This window comes from Macrosteles quadrilineatus, unplaced genomic scaffold, assembly GCF_028750875.1.
Source record: "Macrosteles quadrilineatus isolate MER2022 unplaced genomic scaffold, UCM_ALF_1.0 Scaffold_8__2_contigs__length_117827958, whole genome shotgun sequence".
Taxonomy (NCBI): Eukaryota; Metazoa; Arthropoda; class Insecta; order Hemiptera; family Cicadellidae; genus Macrosteles; species Macrosteles quadrilineatus.
Window position 1 is genome coordinate 6777099 of NW_026542601.1, and position 20897 is coordinate 6797995.

At 37.9% G+C, this 20897-nt stretch overlaps 1 protein-coding gene across 1 annotated transcript in view; it reads left to right on the forward strand.

Annotated features, from left to right (window-relative positions):
• The window catches only part of LOC128999377 (zinc finger protein ush), a 218991-nt gene that overhangs the window by 189524 nt on the left and 8570 nt on the right, over nt 1-20897 (forward strand). The window contains exons 2-5 of the mRNA XM_054425851.1: nt 12861-13115; nt 15862-15975; nt 19796-19980; nt 20721-20884. Coding sequence (XP_054281826.1) covers nt 12861-13115; nt 15862-15975; nt 19796-19980; nt 20721-20884 — 718 coding nt within the window. The remainder of the gene's footprint in view (nt 1-12860; nt 13116-15861; nt 15976-19795; nt 19981-20720; nt 20885-20897) is intronic.

The following is a 20897-nucleotide window of genomic DNA, read 5'->3' on the forward strand; positions in this document are numbered from 1 at the left end:
TTTTACGATTATGACGTGGTTGATGAATCATCTTGATTTCTTTGTTTGAATTCGCATCGGATTGTTGAACAAATGCGTCGAATGTTTGTAAACTATGTTATTCTTATTTTTATCTATGTTGATGATTTAGATCACGGGTTTCGTTTAAAGAACAGATTTTTTAAATTTTATTTTCGTTCACACAGTGTGTGACCCTTTGGTAAAGATAAATGCGATATAAACTTATTGTTTATTTAATGCTATGAAATTCTTTCATTCATCTTCAGTCAGCAATGAATCGACAATTGAATTCATAACTCACTAGCTATGATAATCAACGATAACGGTTAAAATATGTGCTTAACTTAAAATTAAATAACTGCTTCACTTATATACTTAAAACCGGGAACAGTTTTTCAAATATAGTAATCTGCAATACTGACCCTTCAAGATATGTATACCGTAATTTACAATACTGACCCTTCTTATACAGTATTCTACAATACCGACCCTATTATATATACCGTATTCTACAATACAGTACCAACTCTTCAAGTTTTACCGTAAGCCGGGACACCATGTTTACACTATGTAGCAAAACCTGCTATATAACGTTTGCTATATATAACATTGTTATGTAACTTTTGCTATATAACATTGCTATGTAACTTTTGATATACGAAAAAGTTTCAGACAATTTTAGTGATTCCGGTGCTCGTGCTATATGTTGTAGCACAACTTCATTCGTATTCCGTATCGAAATGTCGCCCGAAGAGACCTACTGCCACTGCTTGCGGTAGCTATCACCATTGACTATATATCTACACCTAGTGTAGATATATAGTCAATGCTATCACAGTGAGGATTTTAAGGAAGTCATAGACGAAATGCGAAGGTTCGACCGCTTCTTGCTTCGAGAAATAGGTAAGTACAGTGTAGTAGATTTATTACATGACGATCACGTTGACAATCCATAATTAAAACGCGAAACAATCTGCTATATAGCAGGTTTTGCTACATAGTGTAGACCCGGCTGTATTCTACAACACCGACCTTCTACAATGGCTCGGAGTGAAGCACACGTCCTGTCTACCTACGCCTCCGCCCAGTGATAAGGTTATCAGATCTGATAGCTGCTATCTCTTATCACGTGATCCCCGTAGTAAATCACTCCCCAGACAAAGACAAGCTGATAACAGAGCCCCGCCCTCACTGCCGCTGCACCGGGGTAGTGTTATCTTATCCGTTGAGAAACGACGTCGAAGAAAAAATGTTGGACCTTCGATACCTCTTTTTAACTTACCTGAATTACAGTCTATTTCTCTTATGAGCTCGAAGTGTTAGATATAATCTGCCACAAAGGACAACACTTGAAGAAGCAATCTAATATTTTTAAATTGAGTAAAATGTACGATTGATTTTGATTCATACCAATTGAATGACGTTGAGTAAAATTTATCATAGTAATCTTGTTAATTGTCAGTTAAAAGAGTATAGACGACAATATAAAAAAAATAAAATGACGAATGAGTAATAATTTTTATGTTTAAGTTATTTATAAGTTTAAATGAGAAGTAAATGATTATCTATTTTATCATAAGTACCACTAAGTTATGAAATATGTTTTAATTTGATTTTCTAAATAAAACATGTTTCATACATTTAATATATATATATAGCCTATATATATTTTCAGTTGATAGATTTGTTGTAAGCCTTGATATTGTTTGTTGTATGCACTGAAGCATATATTATATTACCAGGTGTTTAACATATTAGGCAAGTAGGACTAGAAAGAGCTGCCAAAAGTGTCCTAACACAATTTCCGAAAACCCCACTTTCCCGCCAAGAATGTCGTCAGACTGATCAGCTGTTCAGTCAATTTACAGCTGGCCAAAGTTGAGACACCGGCATTTCTGGTTTTATTTGACATAATCTTACACTTGATATAAGATATTTTTCTAATCAGGAAAGGTTCCTAACGTATATTGAGAGAATTGCGGCTTTGCAAGAGATTCCGACGAAACTTTAGCTCTAATAATTTGCAATTCTAAGTTGTCTCAAGTTTGTTACATTGTATTAGAAGTGTAGTGTATGAGAAAACAAATTGAATTTTCGGAAATCTAAATGCTGATGTAGTAATACAATATGTTTAATTTAAAACACGTTCCTTCACTTCGATAAACAAATTATTTTACTTAAATATTTTCTAGTTAACACTTTAATCTGCGGCTTACTAATTCAACAATCTTTATGGAACAGCTGATGACAATTTTCAGGGATAGTCAAAGGTTCACATTAGCTCTTATTGAACTTACTTGACAAATATTTTAACCACATGAAACAATCCAGACGCAATCGATAGCTTGAACTCTGGTATAGGAAGACAAATTATAAAATCAACTGCAAAATAAATCATTAACACACACATATCTATGTTGCTTCAAATTGACAAAAGTATGAGAAATCTGCTAGCCCTATTCAAAGTTTAGTTATTGCTACAGTTATACAAGGTACAATGTGTATAACTAGGGAGTTCTAACAGGAGCTAGGTCGAGGAGTGGAGTGAGTGGTGAGTAGGTGGGACAAAGGAAGACGGAGGACGATAAACCGGCGTTATCAGCGATACTGGGCGTTATCAGACAGTTTATAGAGGTTCAACAGCCCTCATACCGTATATATACCCCCATACCACCACAACCACCAACCACCAGCAGATATCCTGAGACAAATCACCATTGGACTCTCGCCATCTGATCGAATCTTGTAGCAGATATTCGGGGGGGAATCGTTAAGTTGTTCAATGAAATTTGCATATTGTAGATGCTGTAAGTTTTACTTTCTTGGTTTTGTTCAACAAGTATACTGGTATTTAACCCTTTTAACTTCACGGATTATATACAATAGTGATTTGATAGTGGATATTTGTGTTAGTCATAATTTTATGTACAAAAAATTCAAAATTACGTTAATAACATGATTTATGAGGACGCACACACAGTAAGGATAAGCATAGGCTTAGCATGACTTCAGTCATGGAGTCTCTGATTCTACTCTCCAACCAATTATTTTAAATCGTGCAATAACATCGTAAACAGGCGAAAAAGAGAGATTTCGCCTCACAGTTAGTACAATGTCCGATTGTACACGTTGTACATTGTCACGTTATCTCTGTATCTGAGATGTAATTCTCGCCGGGACTTGCAACACCTGTGATAAGCCGGTGACGACGTCATGCCTCACCTAGGACGAGTGGCCGCGATGCTGGATCTGCGCATAACACATACTACACACTGCGCACATGCATCACGATGGCGGGGGAGATATCAGCACTACGCAGGCGCAGCATGCGTCTAGCTGTCAGCTGTCCACCTGACACCTGCGATGAGATTATTCAGCTCGCCTTGTTTATAGGTTATTGGTGGCGATGATGAATTAGGGATTTGATGTGAAACTTAAATGACGCAGTGTATATAGTCCGTGAGCGTGAACTACTTCTGTGGCAAAATATACACTTTTCTGTCATTCCTTCATTCAAAATATGCAGTCATTCATTCATAATTGTTATCAGTGTTGTAAGACAGCATAGCCACTTTAAAACTGTAGATGGGTAAATAACTTTGTAGTCGCGAGGGCGTTCATCTACTTGTACCCGATCCAAAACCCACTTCAACTACATAAAACAAAATATTTGAACAAATGCTTGTCTTTTGGCATTACAACCGACGAATGCGTATTTTTCTAGAATTCGTGCAACCGAGTAAAGGACAAATTTCCCCTTCAATTTCTTTTCTGTCAGATTTTTTTAAATTCTGAAGGCACTATAATATACTGGTTCTATGTTTTCTAGACTGTAATAGATTTTACAATATATATTTGGTTTAAAAACTATACGACATAAAAGTTATATAAATTTGGTCGAATTTTAATAACAAGAAACGAATCGTACACAACGAAACTTTTAACAAACCCGTCGTCAGCTGACCATGAGGGGAATAAACCTAGAAGAGAGCACATGATAATATTAGAAGTCTGCTGTTAAATTTCGGAACACTAACTGTGGGTGTCACCTGTTACTTTGGACTGATCACAGTTTTCCACTAACGAGTCTACGTCTGTCTACGGCGTGGTTTATGGACGTCGACAATAACACAGATGTTAACGCGTCTGTAACCAATCACAGCGTCCAATTAATAACCAGATAACATCAACCCCGGACCAGCCGACCAGCCCACTGACCAGACGTACTCACACTAACAACCAACACCCAACACCTTCAGCGGGAACAATACGGTTCTATAAGATCAGAAAGGAACGTAAAACGCAATTTGACGATATACAACTACGATATACAACTGATCAGAAAGGTAGCAAAACTGGGTCCGACAAATATTGGACGACACATAGGCTTATGCCTATTCGAAAAGATTTATATATCTAAACGAGAAACAAACTCATAACAAGCAATCGTGTCACTTTTCTCGATGTATCATCATATCGCAAAATATTGATCATATATTGTGCAATTGATATTGAAACAGACGTTGTAAGTGTACTAATGTAATATACAGTACGCAGTAAAAAGGGTATTGTTTATATTACGATTGTAAAATAAATAATAGCATAGGTTATATGGATATCATTAATGTAATCTAAGATAGTATGGATGGCATGGAGGTCTGTGTAATTAGATATTTTTCTCTTTTCTTCAGTTATCTTATTTTGAACTCTTTGATTCAGGTTAAATAGTAAGTATAACACATACTACTACTACTACTACTACTACTAAAGAGTTTCTTTGAAAAACAATTAACTGCGTAGTCTTCTTCCAACTGATCACACTTCCTGTTGAAAGTCTTCAGCGTTTTACAAAGCCATCTCTAGTCAGCCTCCAAAGTGATCAAGAGACATCAAAAGCACCGCTGCATTCCCGAGAGCCAGAGTTGATGATTCAGTAAACGGAATGTTTGCCGAAACTGCCCCAGCAAGTCTGTTTGGAACTGTTTAATCTGCTTTTGCTGTTTGACGTTCGGTAGATCCAACTGATAATCTTGGCTGGCGTCACTTCTAATCTTACCATATTTGACCATCGTCAGGTTTCAGAAACAGAGTTGGAGTTGGAGGAAAAACGTCGAATCTAGAAAAGTGACTTCGAAAGACTCAAATCAGGCTCGGATAGTGTACATCGAATAAAAATATTTTGTTAGCGTTCCGGTGCCAGAGGTGCGTTCGATATCCTCAAAAATATGGATGTGGAGCAGTCCCCCCCCCCCCCAAAGCCATCTGTAATTCCTTCAAGTAAAGTAAAATACCACTGGCTTTGATACTGGACCGTAGATCGGCAGTTTATGGAGGCTTGACAACTTCTTTAATTATTTTGGCGCAATGAACAAATTGTACATAGTTTTCCACATATGGACCAATCTTGTTTCTACAAACAATACTGAACCTATCATACCAACCAAGAATTACATCTTGAGAAAGTTCTGCAGCTTTTTGACGGCTTGACATTTTGCTAATCTGTTCACTGGTCTTTTAGCTGAAGAAAAGTCTGATAGGTAACAAGCCTACAAAGGGCACCTCGCTCACCCTACTCGCACCTTCGGTTCATGTTTGGTTTATAATACTCCTTAGGCCCTCTCAAATCAATATTAGAGTTCAAGCAAGACCATAGTCTGAACATCAATGTAGCGATCGATATCAACATTGACATATGCGTGGGTGAGTGCTTTGTATGCCGTCGCCGTGTGATCCGCGTATGTGAAGGTTTGCTATAATCGTCGCTCGCTATTCAGCTCATCAGCTGTGCTGCGCGTGATTAAGATCCTTATCAATATCCTTGAGTGACGTCACTCGCCAGGAGTGTTATCACAGATCTGGTAGCTTCAGCCAAGTTGTCAGCGCCAAGGTCATTGAGTCAGACCTTTGGAAAGGACCGAATGCATAGAAGGATTCTAATAACAGACAAGTTTTATATTATCAGTGTTTACATAGGATACTGTATGCGCCAAGTACAGAAGTGAATTGTGGAAGTATTGCTTTGATCAAGTTGAACTTGTTCGATACCGAATATTTCTACGTCTTACGTTTTTTGTAAGTCTAACACAAACGCTATTGAAGAAAACGGATTGAGTCCACATAGATAAATATCAGCTACCATGTAGAGGATTTTTTTATATTTAAAAATTCAAACAAAGGTAACTGTGTTTATACTTTTCCTTTGACCCTTGCTCGCGCGAAATAAATTTTCGCAACGTGGCGAAATGTCGTCAATTCCAAACCACCGGGTTTCGGAAGCAGCCGTATTTCTATGAAAAAAGATCTACCAAAGTCCCATATCCATTACAAAAATTTACTCACTAACATTTTTGGTTAAACATCGTTTCCGAGTACGGGTTATCGATATAAGCTGAACTTTCTGTGGATGAGGAGGCAACACCCAAATTTCTCCATACACCCCTATGATAAAAGAGGTCTAACAATTTCCAATGTCTACAACTAAGCTTTACTTGCGCACCCTACCAGACCATGAGATGTAACATAGATTCCGAACCACCGGTTATCGCCATCGACCAAACCTCCTGAGGGGAGGGGGGGGGGGGCAAACCCTCGAGTATTTCAACGTAAACACCGATGAGGAGAAGAGATAGTGTTTACATGAGTTATATTGATTCCGGCGGTCGGTGAGATCCCATTGCGATACTCGCTATCACAGATGTTCACACGCGCCCGCGTCTACTTATTTATTGTTTTTTTTCGAAGCGTTGATCGTGTATCGTTCCATCTCGACCACGTCTATGTGTTTATTGCTATGAGATCACCCGTTCCCGCTTCTTCTTCTTCTCCCCGTCGCCACCACCACCAACTCGCGCATTAATTTCGCGATTATACAAACTTAAGTTTTGTTTTGGAACCTTGGGTTGGAACTTGTGCAACGCTATTTGGGTAAATTTGTGTGTAGATATGAAAATTCGGGTTGAATTTCAATTTTTAGATAACCTTCCTCGTCGTAATATTTGTATCTCTATTAAATCTTAAGACACTGAAGTTTAATCTTTTGAAGATACATAGGTATTAAAATGGAGCTATAAAAAACAAATAACGCAAGAATCTAAAGTTTAGTTACTTGTACATGTAGTGGATAGTCAAACCATCTTTGTATTATTTTCATGAACTGTTTGAAGCAGTTTTTACCGTTTTTCTCCGTGAAACGTTTAAAACTCTCGACAAGCACAACACAATTTCTGTTCTGCTTTGAAATCCAATCCAATTAGATAATAGTTCGATGGACGAATAACGTTCTCGCCTCTGCATTTGCCATTTCACCTTATTCTACCCTTTAATTTCAATATAGCAAGTAGACTTCTCGTACTTTGGTAAATGCCAGAGAAGAAATGGTTCAGAAATACAGAGCTTATTGAATTCAGTTAATAGGGTAAGCTATGCTATAAGAGACGAAACAACAAACACGCTCTGAACTTGAGTGGAAATAACCTTAAACTTTTCTTAAGCTGATCGATGAAGATGATAAATTTACAAGGGAGTGGTTTTACTCAAAGCTTTTAAACTAAAATAAATTGCAGTTTATGTACGCAGTGCAAATGATAATCTCAATTAGCTCATTAATTTACAGTTGAATTATGCAACGACAGTTTCCGTGCTGAAAGTTCATCGTACTGGACTTGAACATAGGTACGCACACACACACATACTGTATAAAACACACTCACACAGTTGGTAACTCGTATCTAGATTTACCAGGCAGCCGTCTGATAAGGCTAATTTACGGGGAGCTCGACTAATAAACCAGCTGATTAGCTTTTATCACGTGGCCACCGTTATCACAGTCACACAGTGCTGATAAGGTCCCCGCCTGCTCAAGGTTGCGAGGGGGGTAAACCTCCCCCCCCCCCCAAATAACTCGCCCCCATGGGAAGTATTAGACGAGCGTTACTTCGCCCAAAACGGGGTGGTTTGTGATGATGCAATTGAGAACGTAAACAATCGTTATCGGGCCATACGGTTTCGATGATTTAAAATTTCGATAGTCAGCAATCGAAATGTTAAATTGTGACCTGACCATAGATTAAGCATATCCCAGTTTAGATTGGTTACCCATAGATATCAACTGAAACTGAAGACGGGTTTTTAAGTCAGTTCCGTCCACTTTTTGCAGGGGGCGTTTTGTAGCTTTACTACATTGTTCACTCAATTTTAAAACTCATTTAAACTAAATACAACAATATATACAACAATTTTTAATTTTTCAATCTATAAATCCATTTGGAGATCAGAAAAACAAAGTAATATTAAATATTGGCATTTAATGCGCTCAAGCGATAACACTTCTTTATGTAAAATCTATTCTCTGTATACACTAACTTGGCGTCTGAACCCTAGTCTACCTGCGGACGGACCGGGACCGAAACCTTTCTCGCCCACTGTTGAGCAGCTGTTTCCATGATTAGTCACCTAGTAGCACCTCCACTGCAATTATGAACTTTTTTGTGCGGGACGGAATTTTAATTTTTTTCTGCACAAGCAAAAAGTTCATGAAATTTTATGAAAAATGATACTAAACTTGACCATATTCCGTTAAGTTAAGCTTACGTTTAAATTATTTTTATCTGGTTGATGGTTGATATAATTGTATTTAAATTTAATTTACCAAAATACCTAACAATGTTATTCATATTAAAAATATGTCGAGTGGGTGGGGGGGGGGGTTGGGTTAAGTATTCATATTATGCATACCGTTGATATTGTTATTTATATCTTTAAACCAACCCCCATGTCTTCCGGGAAATGAGTGATTCACGTCCTAAGACCACTGACGATTCTGACGTGGGGGTATCGTCATTAGATTAATCGCGTATTGAAATGCTATTGATGAAATATGTATAATCTGCCAAAAAACTACGGTAGGCCCGTCGTAGGCCTACGCTTTATACAGAAATTTAATTAGCTTAAAAACATTTACTCAACACATACACATAATTCTGTAATTTTTTATCGACAATTGCCATATCCTTAGAAACATGATGATTGTATGATTATTTTAAGTTTCATTTGGCCCGTACAAAATGACGCAATTTTGACTTTTCATGCCAAATGCTACTTTCGCTCGCATTTACGATTAGTTTTTTTACCTTTTAACACATAACATTACGTATACTTAATGAAACGTACGGTTTAAAAGTGTTTCACGTTTACAATAGTCTTAAATGTGATTTTATTAGATCTACTCAAAGAAACATATGAATTAGGTTGTGACAAACTATATCACCCCAACACGTTTTACATGTTTTTACTTCTTAAACTTTATTCCCCTAACAATATTAGGAAATTTAAATATATAACTCACTGTTCCTTTTTTGTGTTTGCAGATTCGCGGTGCACGTCTGATTTAATTTAAAATAATTCATACATAACGATATTACAGTTTTATTTCTATCCCTAATAAAGTTTCTATTCCTCATTAGCTACTGCGTACTTATGCCTGTAGGTTCTTCATACGTAATAAGAATATGGTCAAGTTTGGTATCATTTAACTTATTTATTCATGGACTTTTTGCTCGTACAGATAAAAATGTAAAATTCCGCCACGCACAAAAAGTTAATAAGTGCATTGGGGGTGACTAATTATGGAAACAGCTGCTCAAGAAGCGAGCGAGCGAGGGACGGTCCCGGCCCGGTCGCAGGTAGTCAAGGGTCCAGACGCCAAGTTAGTGTATACAGAGAATAGATTTGACAAGTATTTGTTTCATGTAGAATCCACACTTGGAGTGTGATTTTGTCGAATTTATGTATTCTATTTATGGGTAGTTTTCGATGTGTGCTTCACCCTTTTGTTAAATACCCTATGGTAGGCAATAGTAAATCAATAGATCTTTTCATTCGGTTGAAATAGCCGCCCTCTATAAATTTGACATGTCATGCAATTGTCACCAACCCCCTTGTGCCTTGTGCTTAAGGATAACAAATTCCTTAAGGAATTATGTTAATTATAATTCTTTTGGCTAGGTACATATAGGCATCCGATGACCTAACTTATTACATTAAAAAGTTTATTAATTTTAATAATTTTTCATTTCTGAAGTCTTTGTCCATACTTCTTGCTACACTAGCACATTCTACCACCACCAGCTGTACTTCAACGACAACTGTACACAGAACACACTGTACACTGTACAGTCACTGTGTATCACTATATAGACTGTATACTGCACAGTGTACAGTCACTGTGTAGCAACTATAGAGCACGTCCCGCCGCGCCAATCCACTTTGCATATCTGGATCGGAACCCACATTTGGCGTGAGTGATAAGCTTATCAGCCTTGCGTGCTCCCTCTATAAAATCATATTCCTGCATATCTTGCAACTGCAGCGCACAAGTCCCGCTATCGCACTCGTACACTGCGATAAGCGACTTGGCCACAATAAACTGCACTTTTTCTATTACCAAGAATTTGTTGGCACGTTTTCCTGTGAAAGTTTCGACGTTTTGTACTGTACTTATATGTGTTGAAAATATTTAGGTTATGATGTGACTAGTTTGTGTAAACAGAATATAATAATAAATTTGAAACATGTTTGTATGTATGTCTCATGTTGGTAAAAGTTGATGTCGACCAACTGTTTTCTAGTTGGTAGAATACAATGGGTAGATTTTAAGATTTTTCCCTTCACTCGTTGATTATGATTAATTCGGAAAACAATTATTAGTTTACAAATATTATATTGTAATTACTGTGACATAAACCGGACGAAACTCCTCAAAATTATCGAAGCTGATATATTATGATGACAATTCTATAAATGGGTAGACCTTTTAGACAGTATGTACTGTATTTTGTAATCTCTTAAAGATTCAGTTAAAATGTTAAACAACCGTATGTGTTTAACTCGTTTTACCAATCTCCAACACAGATGAGCTTCGCCTTACTTCTCCAATCTTCATGCACGACAGTTTATAATATTGACCATTATAACCTGCATATTAATACGCACACTATACATAGGAAAATTAGCAATAGCTCTTTAGAAACAGAGTCACCAAACTATCACGATACTAAACTGGTAATCATTACTCAAAGCAAAGATGAACCATATTTATGAAATCTGTCAAGCATTAGAGAATAATGTATGCATTTTTATGTCAAATAAGGATAAGTGCGACCCTTGGTACGTTATTTGGACAACTTATTATTACACTAAAATAGATCGATATATATTTGTAAAAACCACCTGTCCTCCTGTATTAGAATTAACCAATCAGTAAAAAAAAAAGACAACTAAACCAGTCTCAGATTTCTCAATAGGACAATAAGTCAACATGAAGTATCTGAAGTCAATGCTATAAAGTGAAAATTAAGGGGGGTTTTCCCTATAACTTTCGATATCTAGGAGGATTAAACATTATGTTTAATAATAATAATAACATCATGTTTAATAATAATAATAACATAATGTTTAATCCTCGATATGTCCTATGATCGTCTACCTACGTTTTAACGTAATTTTAACGTATCTTTTAAGATAGTACACTGTACTTTACTGCAGGACAGGTACTGAACGTTTTTTAGATGACGTCTGATAGTGTGTGTGACCATAACAGGTATTTTCTCAAAAAGATCAATCGTCTTTTCTCCATCTCCTACGGTGTGTGGACGGCATTTATCCGCCATGTAGCTGCGCTGCACCAGGCTCTATGGTGTGGTGTGGTGTGTGGCCCATAATTGATTCGTACCTGCGATACGGCCGCCGACGATAACGTTCATTATAATCCGATCCGATCACCAACTTGTAATGAGTTCCACGAACTCGCAAGGATCTAGATAACGGTCTAATTGCTCGTCGACAAAGATACCAACCCACCTAACTCGCGGTGATGCGGCGTAATTTGTTCGCAAACAAAACATACCGAGCTGATAATATTAATTTAGCAGCTGCGCGGTTCGCAGATAAGAGCTGCGGTTATCTACAGTACCTCCGAGTTGCCTGTGTTTGGTAAAGTATTTATTTTTGCATTGCATTTAGTTTATTCCAACTATAGCCTTGTTCGTGTTAGATAAGCTAAATTGAATTTTCGAATAGGAATCCCAAATTTAGAAAGGGTTTTGATATGGTATTAGGTCTTAAAAATAAAGGGGGAAATTAACTGAGTTTGGAAATAATTTACACTCCACCTTGAAATATGGATTTAAAAGAACACAACATCACCTTGGCCTGTGAGACATTACACAATTTAGAACGTCATTTAAATCAACCACAGTAGTCGCAAAGATAAGGCAAATTGATCTAGAAGGCACAGGCATATAAATAACTTGTAATTTAACTAGCCCGATCAGCCTGTTTAAAGTTTTGAAATAAAAAATCCTGTCATGTTCGTGCGGCGGCCAAGGCATTGGCGGGAGTGTCAGGGCTACCGGCTTAGGAATTTCTATTCACCACTAGTGTTTAGATGTGTAGATTTGATTTTATCGATAAACTGTTCTATGTTGACTCAGTCATAGATGATTCCGTCATTGTTCATACACAAAAGCTGGAAACTAATGCACAGGAAAGAAAGACAAAACCACCTACCACACCAGACAGTGAAATGAGGGAGGCAAGGCAATACCGTTTTAGGCTCAGTGTGTTTTGATCAGTTTGCAGCACTTGACTGTTGGTCGCTGCGGCGTGCCACAGAGTATAAAAGCTCCTATATAACGCAATACACCTAGAAGCCGCACGTTTCTGCGGCTCCTAGGTGCACCGTCGAGCATCCAGCCAGCCACAGCAGAGTATAAAAGCACCCACTTAACTCAATGTACTTACAGGGCCGCAGAGTATAAAAGGAGCCTGAGTCTCTACTGTATTAACATAATATTTGTCCGCAGGTGGTGAGGACGAGGAGTGGGGCAGTGAGGGCGAAGCAGACAGAGCCAGGGAAGCAGCCCCAGCCCCAACCTCTAGCCCGACACCACCCCCGGCACCTCCGTCTCCGGCACCCAAGCTGCGGCTAAATGCCTCCCTGGCTACTGACCCCGCACTGAGGGCGACCGCCGCTCCTGCTCCGCCACCCAAGACAGAACCTCCGGCCAGCCCTGCGGACCTGGAATATCTGACCACATTACCATCTACCTTGCAGACAGGTTAGCATTGGTGGAATTGAAAAACTTCTTGGAATAGAATTATAACTCGGGGTCTTGGCTACCTGTTCTTCTTCTTCTTCTTCTTCATTTTGGTAACACAGTTTTAATGTTCCTCAAGTGAACCTGAAATATATTCCCACACTGGTAACCTTACTACAGCAGAATTATTAACTACCTATCCAAACTACATCATCTAGATCGCTAATTACCTCAAGGAAAAAAGTTGCAAAACTTGATTGCCGTTTGTGGTTGTGAGAATGAGAATGTGAACATGAATAAATAGGGAAACACTCATGTGAACGTTTTTAGAAGGGATGAATAATTATTCTTTTAAGTGGCATCTCCAGGCATTAGTACTTATTTACTTGCAAAATGAATGACAATAGAGTATTAGATTATGTCTGATTATGTATCCTTTCTTCTAACACATTTACTGACGGAAATCAATAAACCTAGTTACACAAATATAGAGAAGTGGTGTAATTTTTAGCAGTAGTGTAGTACTGTACAAGAAACATAACATTTTATACTCTATTCACTAATGTTTTCAGACCAGTTAGTAGCAATGATAACTACCTGCAACTGTTCCCTTATCTCTACAATACTTAGAGTGTTCAGCTTAACATGGCATTTGATAATTTAGTGATAACACTTTTAATCTACAGTGAGGTTTAATTACCCATGATAACACAGTTTGTTATTTGACTCTAAAGATAAGCAATCATACTGAATTTAAACTACACATTTATTTTTCAAAATATATTTTGATTATTTGTTTTATGAATATTTAAGTCTATAATAATATTAGAAATCCCCTTTCATGGTAAACAATCCAATTTCCTGTTGGATAGGAAATGGGAAACAAAAATACAGTTTTAAGTTATATATTCAAATATGGTTGTATAACGTCAGTGTAGAAAATGGAAACCAGCAATATCAAATCTCACAAAATGCAACTTTTTTTAACATAACACCTTAAAATGATGTTTTGTCCTTCAAAAACCTCTTCTATATTTTTTCTTCATAAACCTAAGTCATGCTATTATTTTGATCAATATTACAAATGGTTCTTTGCTAATTTCCATTATCGGTACTTAAGTGCCGTATACACCCAGACCAGAGTATTCATATTCAAATGTACCTATCCTCAACACAGATAAATCTTCAACAAAATCACTCAACTGTTAAAAGAAGAGCTGTTCACTACAACTACAACAATAAGAGTAATCAGATAGTGTACCTGGTTGATAACAGTAATTACTTTAATTTCTTTATCACCTGTTATCACAAGTTGTATTTATTTCCTATTCAATCAGTCCCAGTAGATAACAACTCTGGTGGTGAAGACTGTGTGGTGAAGTGTCTAAGTTGTCTAACTTTGTCCGGTCAAGTTGTCTAACATTGTCTTGTGTTGTTTGGTATCAGCCATCGTGGCCGGTCGTTTGTTCAGTGCCCCACCAGGTGATCTCGCACCTGCGCTGGTTCACTCCGAAAGTAAAGGTATACTCATTGTTACCTACTGTATTTGAGTAATGTCGGAAAGATTAGATGCTCATTTGTTTTGTTTCCTAAATATTTGCAAACAATTTGCATGTCTCCCATAGCTTTTAAATACTTTGTGCACCAACCATGGCTTGAACATGGACCAGTCTATGGATGGTTTAGTACCTAGGATTCTTCATGAAGACGTAAATTTTACTCATCGGTGTTACCTGTTTGAGTAGTGTCAGAAAGATTACTTGTAGTTGCTAGATTGTTTTGTTTCTCCAACATTTGTATAAGTTTAGCATGTGATCCACAACTGTAGTAATTTTGAAAGGTAAATACTTTATGCATGGCTGGAACATGGACCGGTCTTTTGTACTGTTTGGTTAAAAACTGAAGAAGGAGTAGCTTCCCTGTAAGGATTGGGCCAAACTGAAACGGTTTTCAACCAATGGGGATGTTTCTGCATCCTCAAAATTTAAGTTGTGAAACCAAAAACATTCTGACCACACTTTGACTTGAGATCTTACTATCTAAAAAAATTAATCAGGAGTCTAAGCTAGATCCTGATTCAAGCAAGACAAAATAATAGACTTTCCGATTTCAAAATGAAGATAGATTTCAGAGTTCTCCACTAAGTTTTAAGCAACGCCGTAAGTGGTAATGTTATCAAGGGTTACCAAGTTGTAAGAGAGAACATCACTATTAAATGTTGAGTGTTGGCAACATAAATAGTGCAACTTGCACTATTGGAAATGGCCTGATGCAAATAAAGGCCTCTTATTGGTGGTGTGATTTTCATCCTCACTCAAAAACCTTTTTTTTCAAAATCTATTAAAATTTAGTTATAACTTGCGTGTGGTATTTTAATACAGACCCCACAGTCAGTATATGGGGCGCACCATATCTGGGGTGGCTTAAAATACCTACTTTGTATGGTCGTCATTTCATAGAATAGGATTTACAGTAACAGTATAACCATGCGCATCTATAGACAATTGGTTATTAAAGTTAAAAATTTGAGCTAGTATAGTGCTATATCTTCAGGAATTGGGAAGAAAACGTATTCACAAGTTAAAAAAGTATGTTCCGTGCACATTAGCTGAGCTAAGGTTTAAGGAAGAGGATAATAGATTGAAGTACAGTATTGGTAAAACCAACGGAGTCACAATTTAAAATAATTCTTATGAAGTGCACTGTAAAATAATTCCTAACTACTTCATGTAAGTATAATCTATAGTACAATTTTACCGTGTTACAGTGAGCGGACCAGTCTATGTTTGTTCTCCGTGTGCCATCAAGTTTAGTTCCCTGAGTACATTAGAAGCTCATCAGACTTACTACTGCTCGCATAGACACACTACTCAACCAAAAGGTACGTGACGAAAGTCTAATTGTTTAGCATGAATATTACTGAAGTAAGTATTAATGAATGAATAAGGGATTATATTATTTAACATTTTGATAACATCGACACTAAAACTTTAATGCTACTAAGTTTCAAACAAATCTGTAACCTTTTTGACTTTATTCTGGAAAAAGTAAGTAGCTATATAATGTTCCACAACAGTATCCGTCTGTCCTTTATCATTGAGTGTGCTAAAGAACTAGTATAGCTGATCTAAGTTAGTTACAAAGCTACACAGATTAACTGTATTCTACACTCATCCTACAGACAAATTCAGCTTCAAATCCACAAAGTTTGTCTTAGTGAAGTGATTATGCGATCTTTGAACTTAAACAATGATTCCTGCATGTAGAGTCCACTATGGTCTAATAGTTAGCAACAAAAGCTCATTCATATCTACTGATGCATCATTATGGTGGCCATGTAAATCAACCACAATATTAGTGCCAATGCTAGACAAGCGTGTTGTCAGTACAGGAAAACCTCACTAACTCGACACCCAGTAACTCAACAGTCCTTGTAACTCGACACCCAGTAACTCGACAGTCCTTGTATCCTAACAATCCTCGTAACTTGTCTCCCAATAACTTGACACCCAGTAACACGAAAATCCTTGTAACTCAATACCTAGTAACTTGACACACAGTAACTCGACAGTCCTTGTAACTCGTCACCCAATAACTCGACACCCAGTTACACGAAAATCCTTGTAACTCAACACCCAGTAACTTGACACACAGTAACTCGACAGTCCTTGTAACTAGACAGTCCTTGTAACTCGACCCATGTAGCACAGATGGTTGGGCCAACGTTGGCCAACTGTGGGACAGTTGGTCGATGGTTGGTTGGAGCTTCCACAACCAACCAACCGTTGTCCAACTGTATATCTCGTAGTTGGGCCAACCAATATTTACAACTGTGGACCAACATTGGTTCATTGTTAATGAAATACATTAATATGCATTGCTGGGTATCATACATCAAGCCAACCGTTGTCCAACCGTTTTTCACTCCGTTGGACCAACAAAAGATACTTTTGTTGGACCAACAATGGTCCATAGTTGAGTTTACACGACTTTCATTCTCTGGGTCTAGCTTTCACAACATAATTATAATAAAATATCTGGTTTTACAATACCTTTATCAGTTCCAAAAGTTTCCAAAAGTTTTTGGAACTGATAAAGGTATTGTAAAACCAGATATTTTATATATTACAGTTCCGGCGCTACAACAATGAATTTTAATAATTTTAACAATGCAAATATTTTTTAAATTAATATTCTTTAACTTATTTGCAACAATTTAAGGGGAAAGAGTAATTAATCATATAACAGGCAATTATTATAGCATTAACAATCTAACGGTAATTAATTAATCATTCAAATACCAGTATCCTCTCTAACTAAAAAAAAAAAAAACTACTTATGATGCCTTAACAGATTAACAGAATCATATTATACTGTGTAGTATCAAAAATTTTTGAAGTATTGCGACCATTGCAACTGTCGGCTACTCTTTCACCACTTGAAAACTCTCTATATCAGCAATCACAGATAGCTCAGTGGTAAAGTAAGAGGCTCATAAGTCGAAGGACCCGGGTTCGAGACCCGTCTGGGCCAAAAAAATTTTGTTCTAGTTTTTTTTCAAAATTTGTTTTTATGAACTATTTAATCAATTTACTCAACTAATAATTATGCTTTTCGTACTAAATATGTATTATTTTGTGTGAAATAAAACGGTTGGACAATGGTTGGCTGGAAAACAGTTTAAAGAGGTGACATTTCTACCGTTGGCCAACTGTGTGGCTCCACAATTTACCAACGTTGGCCCAACCATCTGTGCTACATGGGGAAAGTCCTTAACTCGACAGTCCTTGTAACTCGATACCTAGTAACCAGTGGCGTAACAGTATTTCCCCGGGCCCCCCCGCAAAAATGTCTGTGGGCCCCTTACTACCCCTCCCATTCCCCACCACAGCACTATATACCACAACCATCACCACACCACAACTATCACATGACGTAGGTGACGGCAGGCATACGGCCTACACGATCAGACTGGCAGAGGATGGTTTCTAGCAATATCAAGTATTTACCTATTCTTCAACCACACGACCAGAGTCGTCCTTGAAACATATTTTATATTTTGTCACTGTCACAGTGATAATAAACTTGGGAGTTAGGTTCGTGATTAATATATATGGGCTACTCCATCATTCACATTCATTACTAAACTCAACCAAGTTTCCAACTATAATTTGAGTTGGGACCACGAAAGTTTGCAGTTGTGGGAGTAGCCTATTTACCATTTGACTTCAAAGGAGCCAATGAGGGCAGTGCGGTGTTGCCAAATCGAATAATACCAGCTGTTTTAAAAATATTGTTAAGTATTTCAATTAGTGTCGTCAACGGGCGATATGGCAACGTCGCACTAGTCTTGTGATTGGCTGCCGCCAACTGCAAACTTTCGTGGTCCCAACTGTAAATGTTAGTGCTTCACTAAATTAGCCCAATTTAATGACATGACACCTGATTGAGAAACTAAGTATAGCATGGTAGCCTACAGTAGGCATAAATTTAAAAATCACTAGCGTGAACTGACTTCGGTGAAATAAAAAATACAAAAAATATAACAAATAGCCTAACTTTATTTTTAAAGTGACAAGAAATACTTTGCTATACATTAACATATGTTTTAATAAGTTCAAATTGTTTTACAAATCACAAAAAAGAACTTTTAGAAAGGTTTTATTTATTTGAAATGTCTTGATCTTGCTGCGTTTCTAGCTGCAAAAGTTTCAATGACTGTCTTTACATCAATTTCTTTACATCAAGTTACATCAAGTTCTTTACATCAAATCAGGTGATCTACGGTCAGCTGAGTACACGTGAGCGGTTAGTGGGGGAGGGCCGAGGGGCTGGCTCCGAGTCCGAGTGTGTGTCGCCAGTCGCCACGGCGGCAGGCCGGCAGGCAGGCACACAGCTCCTAGCGCTAGCACAAGCTACACAACCACACTGACAATACACATCGTCGGGTGATCGTAGTGAGCGTTGGCGTTTCGTTAACAATATTGTTAATTAAAAGATAAAACTTCAGTAGATTTGGCAGAATAAAAGTATCTACCAACACATCGTTTTTTTATTTATAATTTGTCAGGAGAAAAAAACATTCGTGAACAAAGGATCGGTTTTACGGACGGTTTTATGAGAAAAGGGTATCTTAACCTCGCGGGCCCCTAAACCTCGCGGGCCCCCCCGCACCGCGGGGTCTGCGGGGGCGGCTGTTACGCCACTGCTAGTAACTCAACAGTCCTTGTAACTCGACAGTCAACAGGAGGGACGTGATGGTGACAGAATGCACGTTTAGCTGGCTTTGTCTTACTATTGTGTTTAACTTTTCAAGTTTTATTTGTTGAATATTCGACATTTCTTTGACGATTGTTTACGCAAAATGTAAAAATAATCATTTGAGTAATAAATTTATAAATGTATTTAGTTACATGTATTCATTTATTAAAATCCATTACAAATTTCAAGGTTCTGGATAACTGGACAACCCCCAAACTCGACAAACTCTGGGTCCCCAAATAGTCGAGTTGAGGTTATACTGTATTTAGTCCATTAATTTAAAAATTATCAATTTTTGTGTATAGTTCTGTGTGTAATGCTTTTGTGTCAGAGTGAACTTTTCCCATTCTGGTAAACCTGCCACCCTCACAAAAACTAGGCCCTTGTGTCCTGTGTTACATCCATAGCCACACATTGATTACCCTACTGTATTGTTACAGTGGCTGCACTAGGGCCCGGCGGAGGGGAAGGGGGAGAGAGTGAGCCTGAAGATGTGAAGCCTGTGTTGGGAGGAGAGGCGAGAGAGGAAAGTGGAGGGGAGAGCACGGGAGAACCAGCCACCAAAACTGCAAAGTCTGGCAAACTTTACCGCTGTCCACACTGCTCTTATAGTGCTGACAAAAAGGTAGAATTCTGGTTCATAGTCTGAAAATGTATTAAAGCAAATAATAATATACCTATAGTTCGGCCGCTTAGAAAGCAACCTCCTCCAGCATTGGTTTAGCACTAGCGCGCAGGTCGTTTTCTAAGCGGCCGAACTATAGAAGTTACGTCTACACAATTAAGATAGACTGGATCTTCTGGAGATGACTGCGCGACCGTTTTGACATGGTAAAAATGCTGGCTGACGTTTTGGATGTGCCACTGCAATTCATCTTTAGGGCAAACTACAATGTTGGTATTTCTGCTAGTTCAATGACACGGATCATTTTCTGAAGAGTACGGTTCTATAGTAAAATATGCCTGTTGCTATGGAGCTTGGTACTCAGCTCATACTTACAGTATCTTGTTCACTTAACCCTTTCGTCTCTATGCTGATGTATCAGACACATGAGTATTACTCCATAGACTTGATGAATCAGGCATAAGATTAAAATAGTAAAACACGGAAAACTTGACACACAATAACCCAACAGTTAAGATTTCTTGGTGAACCCTTAAAGAATTTGTACCTGAGTTGCACAGAACCCTACAAGTCAGCGGGTGAGTCTTGTGATGAACAAGAAAAAATGCTGTACATCCAATAATAGAGAGAGAAAGATAAAGATTTGACAAACTGTGTTCCACTGCGAACTAAGCATTAGTTGTAATTGTAAACATTCCCTTGTATCGTAGAGAGCTCTGGCATGCATGATTCTTGTCTAGGTGAGTCTCAACAGACACATGCGTATGCACTCGTCCTCTCCCGCCTCGCAGACGTCCACGGATGCCGCTGACGGAGGTCATCTCGTTGACCGTTACTGCCAAGACTGTGATATTCGATTCTCCTCTCTGAAAACGTTTAAGGCTCACAAAATGCATTACTGCAGGTTAGTAAAATAG